The following is an 8,951-nucleotide window of genomic DNA, read 5'->3' as shown; positions in this document are numbered from 1 at the left end:
AATAGGTTCAAACACCAGGCAAAGCAGAAGCAGGGAGGCCAGTTTGGAGGATATTTTAAAAGTTTAAGAAAGACATGATGGTTTCTTGAACTACAGAGATAGTAGCTGGACTGAGGATTATTTTTTGAAGAATACCAACGGATGAAAGGAGTCAAGGATGTCTTTGGCCAAACGATGGAGCTGCCATTTCCTGAGGCTTCCAGGGGAAGACAGGGCTTTTTAGGCATGTTCAGACTGAACTTCCAAGCAGAGATGTCAAGAAGACAGCTGAATGCTCTAATCTGGAATCAGGGGAGAGAGCTAGTCTGGGGAAATATTTCTAAAAAAAAAAAAAAACAAAACAGATACTCTCTTTGCCAACTATTTCCAAAAGGTTTCTTTTTCTGGAGTATCTTTACTTTCTTTGGCTACTTGAACCCACTTTATTTCAAGAGGCTAATAAGATTTTTGAGTTTCTCTGGTGGTTCAGTGGTAAAGAATCCGCCTGCCAACGCAGGAGACGCAGGTTTGATTCCCCAGGTCGGGAAGATCCACTGGAAAAGAAAATGGCAACCCACTCCAGTATTCTTGCCTTGGGAAATCCCATGGACAGAGCAGCCTAGTAGGCCACAGAGCTTTCTTAAATTCAGACTTACACTGTGGAAGGTCAAGAGGAATATGGTACAGAAATGAGAGAGGCCAGGATGTCACCATTTAGGGAGAGAGCATACATACCAAGGGAGATTTGCAAGAACAAGACGGGTTCCCCCAAGCCCCCAAAAGGTCAAGATTATAAACAATTTGAAAATAAAAAGCCTCACAAACGTCTTACCAAGATTTAATGTACATTTATTCTTAACACGTGGAACATATAGTATAAAGATTTCATACTGAATAAATGATATTCATTAAGCCAAAAAAGGAAAAAAGGAGGAATTTACATCAAGTTTTAGCTACATTGTTTGAAATACAAATATGCAGATTTTATCACTGAAAAAATCTCAATTGTGTTTCTTCATCAGGAACTTCAACTGAACCTAGAACTTTTTCACACCTCGATTAGAAAGAAAACAAAAACAAAAACAAAAACCCAGAAAAAAATAAACTATAAGTTGATTGGCTGCTGAGACAGCAAGGACTTTTTACAGAGACCTGTACAGCATCGCACCAAGAGGGGCGATGTCTGGCAAGAGATTAAATAGCTGTGTCTCGCTTTGTGCAGGTCACCAACTCGTTAACTCGTCATACTATAAAGGGGTACCTGGGAGGGGGACCAAACTGTGGGGATCCAAGGGTATGTGCAATGTACAACGTCATATATATACACACGTGGCAGCGCAGCCGCTGCAGCTAAAGGTTAAAACCAGTTCTAAGAGGTGATCTCAGGGTTATTCATACAATCAAGGAGGAGAGAAAGAGGTCAGGGTGTTGTAGGTTCACACATGATACTTTGGGGGAAAAGCCTTTTTTTTTTTTCTCCTCAACGTTTAACTAAAAACATTTTTAAAAACTACAGCTTGCTGCTGACCCAGCGTTTTCTGTTTCCATGTGAGACATTATTATTACAGTATGCTTACAGTATCAGGTGTACAGTACAGTACATGAAAGGGTCTACACTCTACTGCACAGGCCTCTCCAGTGAACAGGGTCTGTCCACAACTGCGAACTTCTCGGTTCCTGCAAGATGGTGAATGTACAACAATAAACCACACACAGTTCAGCAGTCACCTTTTTTGTCCTTCAGGGTTTTTTTTGTACTTTTTTTTCCTTTTTTTTTTTTTTAACCATTAAAAACAGTTATGAAATGTGGCATCCCCTTGATGCAAGGACCGGGAAAGCCATTTTTTATTTTATTTTTTTTTCCCCAAACTCACTGTAAACGACAGTAACTTTGGTTAAAATAAAAAAAGTCTTCTATGTAGGCAGAGCTTTGTCTTTTCAAATAGGGCAGGGTCCTGAGGGGAGTAAAGTGAGGACAGGGAATAGAAAGGTGAGGGTGAAGAAGGGGCGAGAAGGGGGAGGAGAGGAAACAGGAGAGACTTCTTTTCCCGGGGAGAAGCTGGACAGCACAGGGTAAACTGGATTCTGAGGTGGTTTTGCATAAATAAAGGGCAACAGTCAGTTTCTAAGTTCTCCACACACGCACACACACACGGGGAGGGAGGTGTCCCACGGCTGTCATGACTGGCCAATCAAAAACAGTACATCACAAATGACTTGTGAAACCAATGAGTTCATCAACGGTGATACCGAGATGTCCAACAGCCGTGACTCATACAGCGTGAACTCCGAGTGGTTCTCGTCCACCTTGGCCAGGGCCAGCAGCGCACGGGCAGCCCGTCGCATCATGTCCACACTAGTTGGCTCAAAGGGCGGGTTCTGCATGTGGAGCAGGCTGGCCTGGCTCTGCTGGAACTGTGTGGCCGCAAGGCTGTCCTCCAGGAAGCCCAGGAGGTTGCCGATGCTGCCCTTCTGCACTGCGATGGCACGGGCTGCCAGGCTGTCGCCCTGTGCCAGGTTGGCCAGCAGGACTACAGCCATCTCCCGGCACACTGGGTTCTTTCGGTCACTGAGGAAGCGCACCATGGTGCTATACAACTTCTCCAAGCGGCTGAAGGGGGGCGTGGCCAGGATCAGGTCCACATTGTTGTCCTGGATGCTGAGTTTGCTGAGGGTTTCCAAGACCAGTCTCTGGGGGGAAAGGACGGCGTTGGGGCCCAGGGTGGAGAAGGGGTCCTGGGCTTCAGCTGAAGGGCAGACTGCCCAGTGTAGGAGTCCGTCCAGGACAGGCAGGCAAATGCTCTCGGGGTATGGGGAGAGGTCCAACTGCCCCGAGATGTTGGCGAGCGTGACCAAGGTGTTTTCCCGAAGCATCTCCAAGCAGTCCCACCACCACTCCACTTTGTTGCAGCTCACCCCTTGGTCCTGCTCCTCCTCCTTCTCGTAAGTTAGTGGTGCCTGCTTCCGTTCCGGGTGCTTGTGGTGCAGAAGGATCAGCTTGCCCAGGATCAGCAGCAGCCCCGGGTGTTTGGACATCTCAAAGTCGTTGCCTGGCACAAATGACAGGCTTCGGATGGTGTTGGAGACACAGATGCAGCGTTTGGCAAGGGAATCCTGCCAGTCCAGAAGGGTACACAGTGGGGTCTCATCTTTACTGTGCGGTTCATCCTCTAGGATCTTGATGTTCCGATGGCTCTGAGCAGGGCTGATGCCGAATGGAAACTTACTGCTTTCCTTGGTGGCCTCTACACTCTTAGCTCCCTCCTCGGTCAGTGTGCTAGACCTCGTGGACAACATGTCATCCATAGTGGCCGTGATCCGTTTTTCTGGAGGGCCATCAGGCGGGGGGCCCTCCTGCTCTGTTGTCCCTGGTGTGCCCTCTACTGCTGTGACATACTTCCGAGGGACTGGTGGGCAGGGCACGTGAGGCCGGGATGGCAGCAGCTCTGTCTTGCTCTCAAAGTGGGTCTGGATATGCTCAGTGGTGTCCCCCCCACCAATCCGCCAGTGCAGCAGGCCGCTGTCAAACTCCTGCACGCGCCCAAGCTTATCTGAGCAGTCCACCACAAACGGGTCATTCTTCTGCACGATCTTTACTGGAAGCTTGTCAAACTTACTGATCAGTTTCTCCTCACTATTCTCTGAGGCTGCTTTGTCCTTGCCCGAAAAGGCCATCTCCTCATCATTTTCACTTACTTCCTCCTCCTCCTCATCCTCTAGTTTGGGACCAAGAAGGTCTTCCTCCTCCTCCCCCTCCACAGGGGCCGGACTAGACGCTTTGCTGAATCTCCCAGGGTCCAACAGCGTTCTCTGTCCTGGGTCACCCACCTCGTACTCCTTTAAAATGCCAAAGATCTCAATCAGGCAACGTCGGAAATATTCCACAAGGAGTTCGAGCAACCCTGGGAGCTAAAAGAGAAAGAACAGGAACTAAATTAAGGGAGAACAGTGGCTAAGGAAAGAATCCTTGACTTGAGAGGCCTGCCAAGGTCTTCTATCTAACCTCCCCTCTTCCCTCCCAGATCACACATCTGTATCACTGGGAGAGTCAGGGTTCTTCTTTCCCAAAGGCCGTTCACAAAGCAAGTCATTAATTTCTCCTCTGTCTAGCACAAAGTTCTTCCTTCAGCCCAATCTTCGCAGAAGCCTGCGTCTGCAGATGGACATGCTGACCAGCAACTCTGTACCTCACCTACCAGGGCCACCCACCTCCCCACCTCACCTTTTTCAACCAACTCCTGCTTTTCTTCACCAGGCCGTTCCCTGCCCACTGGGTCACTGGCACTGTCCCTCTAGGAGGCCACACTACATTCCAGTGCAAGTGGAGCCCAAGGCTAGGCAGGCTGGGATGATGCCTTCCAACACAAGGCAGACTGGACACATGTTCATCTACTCTTCCCCAAGCTCCCCAACTTTCCAGGAGGCTGGACCTCTGCGCATCACGTAACACAGTAAGTGGGATAAGGCTTATGCTCTCTAAACACTGCTCCAAGCTGGTACAACTTTCCAGCTTAGATCCTGTACAGGCTATTTCCTACCCCTAGCAGAAAACATTAATCCAGTCAGATTAACCTCTGGCTGAAGAGTATAACTGAAAGGAAAAAATAGGGCTTTAGACTTAAAAAGGGGTCCAGGTTTGAATTCTGGCTTTTCCAGGAACTATCTGTATGATTTAAAATTCTGAGCTGTAGCTTTCCTATCTTTCCACTGAAAATGCTGCAAATTCCTAAATTTCATAGCGTTGTTCTGAGGTTTAAATGGAATATGTCAAGTGCCTGGTTTATGGAAATTGCTCAATCAATATTTGTTCCTTTCCTTCTCATGGGAACCAGGCTTTGGATTCAGAAAGACTGCTAACAGCTGTGTGAACCTGGGCAAAAATAAGACTCGGAGCCTATTTACTCATCTCTAAGCGGCCACATCTGCTCAGATGGCTACAGTGAAGATGACACAAAAGAAAACATGAAGGACCTAGCACGAAGCAAGGGCACTGCAAATGGAACTATTAATAACATTGCCCCGCTAGTCAATTCCTTGACAGATGAGCTGGGAGGTACTGAGGATGGTCAAAAGACGGAGTAGGGTGGTGCAGAAGAACCTCTTCCTAGCTGAGAAAACTCCAGCCACGTGTCTCTGGAGAGAAGGTTTAGAATTTGGAAAGCCACCTCTGTGTTAACCTCCCCCACTGCCCCACAATGTACACTTCTTCACACTTTCCATTCTGCATCTTAGGAAAAATGGTGTTCAATAAAGACTTCATCTATTCAGCATGGGTGAAGAAAGAAAGGGAAAATAAAGAAACTGCTCTGCTCACGGACAGAGACCACAGGTTCATGGATAGAGACCCCAGGTTCTTTTTGGTCTAGAAAATATGGTGTCCTCACTGGCATTAGCAGAATCTGCCCTTCTTACCAATACCAAGAAGTTTCTCCCAAATTCCCTTTGCAGTCAGTCATAATCGACTAACAAATTATCAGGCCTATGGCCAGTGGCAAAGTATTGGCATAGAAGGTATCAAAACAACAAGTGAAATTAAGGCGACCATGTTGGCCAGGGAGGGTGTTAATTCCCTGGTCACTTAGCACCATCTACTTTAAGAAGATCCCAGGCCCTCCCGGTGTTCCTCCAGCACCTGGACTCACCTGACTGAGGCTGAAAGTCATGATGCTGTTGTCATCGTACAGCAGGATGTTAATGGTGTCTAATGCCCACGTGCTCTCTGCCAGCAGCCCAGACTTGAGGGACATCATTACCCGCCATGCCTCCGGGGTTCCTGAAATAAACCTCCACGTCGTCCATCCACCACGCCCAGGTTGGCAGGAGGCCCCCCACCCCAGAGCTGGCTCATTAGTCAGGCTACTCTGAAGAGAACACATGGTGAGAGGCACTTCCCATCTGCCCCTCGTGGCTTCTAGGCTCGCTTAGGACATCACTGCGTGGCAATTCCTTTAGTAAAGCCTGACATCGGCTGATTTCTTCCTTACTCAAAGTTCTTTGGCTCTATTTTAGTCAACACTGGACCAGATTTTAACTCATCCAGAACATCAGGATGGAGAGAGAACACTGAACCAGATGTAAAGAGGCAGATTAAGCAACCCAATCAAGGAGGTCTCCTTACCAATGTCTTTCATTGTGAGCCGCCTCCTCTGCTTCAACACAGGCTGTGTGGCTTCAACAGAGCCAGGTGGGAAGGTGATGTCCCGCCGAATCATAGGGGGCTGCACAGGAGCAGGTGCTATGTGCGAGGCGGGTACTGGGGGCCCTGCCTTCTGCATCTTCATCCCAGAGTGCAGGAATGGAGACTTGCTCGGAGAGGTGCGGTTCTCCATTGGCCGGGGCAGGGGAGCGGGGCTGGATACCTGAGGAATGTGATTCTGCATGCTTGGTGGGGGCTGGTAGTTGGCTGGAGGGGGCCTTGTCATGGGGGGCACGGGGGCAGAAGGACCATAGGGGGGCTGGCGTGTGCCATGGGAAGGCCACGGGCCTTCATGGTTGGCCCTCTGATCCGTGTGCAGCATTTCATCTGTTCGGTTCACGCCATGATAGGCGGGGCCTTGCGGGGCCGAGCCCGTGCTCTGCCTGTTGGCGTAGTTGTAGGTCATGTCATTGCGCCCCTGCCACATGGTGCCTTGCTGGGCAACCTCAGCCGATGCCTGTATGGGGCCACCCATCATCTGTGGTGGCATGTTCTGCTGGGCATTGGAGCCAGGGGGTGCTGAGACACGGTCCCGGCCAAACTGGAATGGAAACTGGTTCTGGGGGCCGCCTGCTGGTCGGCGCTCAGTAGCAGCGGCGGCAGTGGCAGGATAGGCGTTTCCGTACTGGTTGTACACATCCTGCTGAGGGGGAGGCTGAGCAGCTTGCTGCTGGTTGGCAGGCGGGGGCTGGGCGGGGGGCAGCTGCTGCTGCGGGGGCTGCCCCTGCCCTGCGCTGTACGGCACGCTGTACATCTCCCCTTCGTGCCGCTTGGCAGGAGGGCCGTAGGTGCCATCCATCGGCCGCTTGTAATTCTAAGACAGGGACAGAAGCAGAGAGAAAGTTAACACTCTGTATTCAGGGACGCAAGACCACAGCTGCTGAGATGAGACACCAGACACGTGCTGGGCTTACTTCTGCCCCTCTAGGAGAGGGGACACAGAACTGCATGGGAACAGAGGCGTCACCTTTACGAGTTAATCTTTTGAAGCTCCTTCTGAAAGCAAGAATTATTCTCTATTCCCTCTGGCTCTCCCTTGCTCTAAGCAGAAAAATGTAGAAAGGTTCAAAAAGCAAAATACAAAATACCCTAACCCTCGTGGAGCACTGGAGATGGGCCTGGACCCCAAACAGGGGAAGAAGAGACTGAACGCTTGGCTCTTCACACGAAACTGGCTGTCAGGGTGGGAGAAGAACACCAAGGAATCTAAAGGGACTCCTCAACTCCTGGGGGAACCTGTGGGTCAGCCCACCCACTGCCCTCCTCACCTGCTGCTGCTGATACACTGTGGTCTGCTGGCTGGGGAAGGGGCTGCCGGAAGGGGTGCCTTGAGCGGAGAACTGATTGCCATAGGAATCATGTCTGTGGGCAGGAGAGAAGTGGATGATCAGGGTGGGAATGGGGAAGCCTGAATCACAGCAGCGTGGCGACCAGGCTTTACTCACCGCTGTTGCTGCTGCTGCTGTGGCGGGTAACGGCTGGGAGAATACATCCCCGAGTCTGGGTTGGAAGGCATGAGATTCGTCTGCGGGGCCCCAGTACCCATGTTTCCTTCAGGTCCTATGCCAGGCTCCGTCCTAAACAAAATCGGAAGAGCAGGTTGAGTCCATGATAGCTGTGGGGTGTTGGGGTGGGACGGAGTGGGGGTAGGGGGACACGCTTACCTCACTCTGTCATAAGGACCTCCATAGGGATAGTGCTGTCGCGGTCCCATTGCCACATTTCCCAGCCCAGGGCCGGCAGCTCGACTGTAGGGGTCCCCCATCCCGCCATTGGGGCCCTGACCTGAGGACATGAAGGGATCGTTCCCCGGAGCTGAGAGCAAAAGGGAAGGCAGTAAGTAAACTGGTGGGTCAGTGGGCCAAGCAACCTCTGCCTCGCCTGCCCCAAAGACCCAGACCCTCTTCAGAGCTCAGGTTTGTTCAACTGTTTTCCTGACCGGTTTGAAACAGAGATCTAGAAAGGCCCCAACTAGCAAAGAACACGTACTTGTAAAGGATGATGCGTGAGCCCAGGGAGAAGACGACAAGAAAGGAGGATGAAGGGGATGGCGTGACGAGCAACAAGAACCTTAAGCCACTCCAGCGCCCCCATGCCCTGGCCCTGCCCTCAATGACAGAAGGCCAACAGCAGTCGGTCACCTTTCCTCATGCTGCCGTAAGGATCCTTATTTGGCTCGTAGGACATGCGCCCCATCATGTCGGAGGTATTCATACTGGGCTGGTACCCAGGGTTTGGAGTCATGGAATTCCGCTTCTGGAATGTGGGGTCACTTCCATCAGGAAAGGCATCCTGGATCCCGACCGAATTGCTCCTACTCAAGAGTGAAGGGAGCCAATTAGACCCTAAATAAAGCAATTCCTCCAATAACGCAGGTCACATGGGAGTCACTGGTTGGAGAAGCAGGGTCACACCCTAGGTTGCACAGGACCTCGTGCACCCTGTCCAGGCCCCCCAGGCCGCCTGGCCCTGCTCCTGGCCTTACCTCATGCCTGGTAAGGGGGGGATCTGGCTATGCGGCGTGGATGCTGGAGTTGGTGGCTTCAGGTCTCCTCCTTCTGCCATGGAGCTGCTGGTTGACTGAGGTGTCTGTGGCCCCTGCATCGACCCTGATCCCGCTGTGGACAGTGATACAGGATCAGCAGGAAAACTCGCAGAAACACACAAACGCCCTAGGATCTCTTTGATGAGGAACACTAAAAAGGCTAGAACTAGGGTTCTTTAAAACCTAAATCACCCTTCTCAGCAGGAGATCTGCAAGGCCAGTAATGAAGAA

General features: G+C 51.0%; 1 protein-coding gene across 4 annotated transcripts in view; it reads right to left on the bottom strand.

Annotated features, from left to right (window-relative positions):
• Positions 1–807: 807 nt before the first annotated feature.
• Positions 808–8,951, bottom strand: part of ARID1A (AT-rich interaction domain 1A) — a 68,784-nt gene continuing 60,640 nt past the window's right edge. For 2 of the 4 annotated variants that reach the window (XM_040229562.1, XM_040229563.1), the window contains exons 13-20: positions 8,661–8,793; positions 8,317–8,489; positions 7,840–7,990; positions 7,621–7,752; positions 7,444–7,537; positions 6,098–6,989; positions 5,622–5,752; positions 1,647–3,888 (exon numbers count right to left, since the gene is read on the bottom strand). In XM_040229562.1, the coding sequence (XP_040085496.1) occupies positions 2,158–3,888; positions 5,622–5,752; positions 6,098–6,989; positions 7,444–7,537; positions 7,621–7,752; positions 7,840–7,990; positions 8,317–8,489; positions 8,661–8,793 (3,437 nt within the window). In that variant the 3' untranslated portion in view covers positions 1,647–2,157. Of the gene's footprint in view, positions 3,889–5,621; positions 5,753–6,097; positions 6,990–7,443; positions 7,538–7,620; positions 7,753–7,839; positions 7,991–8,316; positions 8,493–8,660; positions 8,794–8,951 lie in introns of all 4 variants that reach the window. The other 2 variants (XM_040229560.1, XM_040229561.1) reach the window with 2 other exon arrangements.

This window comes from Oryx dammah, unplaced genomic scaffold, assembly GCF_014754425.2.
Source record: "Oryx dammah isolate SB20612 unplaced genomic scaffold, SCBI_Odam_1.1 HiC_scaffold_27, whole genome shotgun sequence".
Classification (NCBI taxonomy): domain Eukaryota; kingdom Metazoa; phylum Chordata; class Mammalia; order Artiodactyla; family Bovidae; genus Oryx; species Oryx dammah.
The sequence above is the reverse complement of the archived record's forward strand: the minus strand, read 5'-3'. Positions and strand labels throughout refer to the sequence as shown.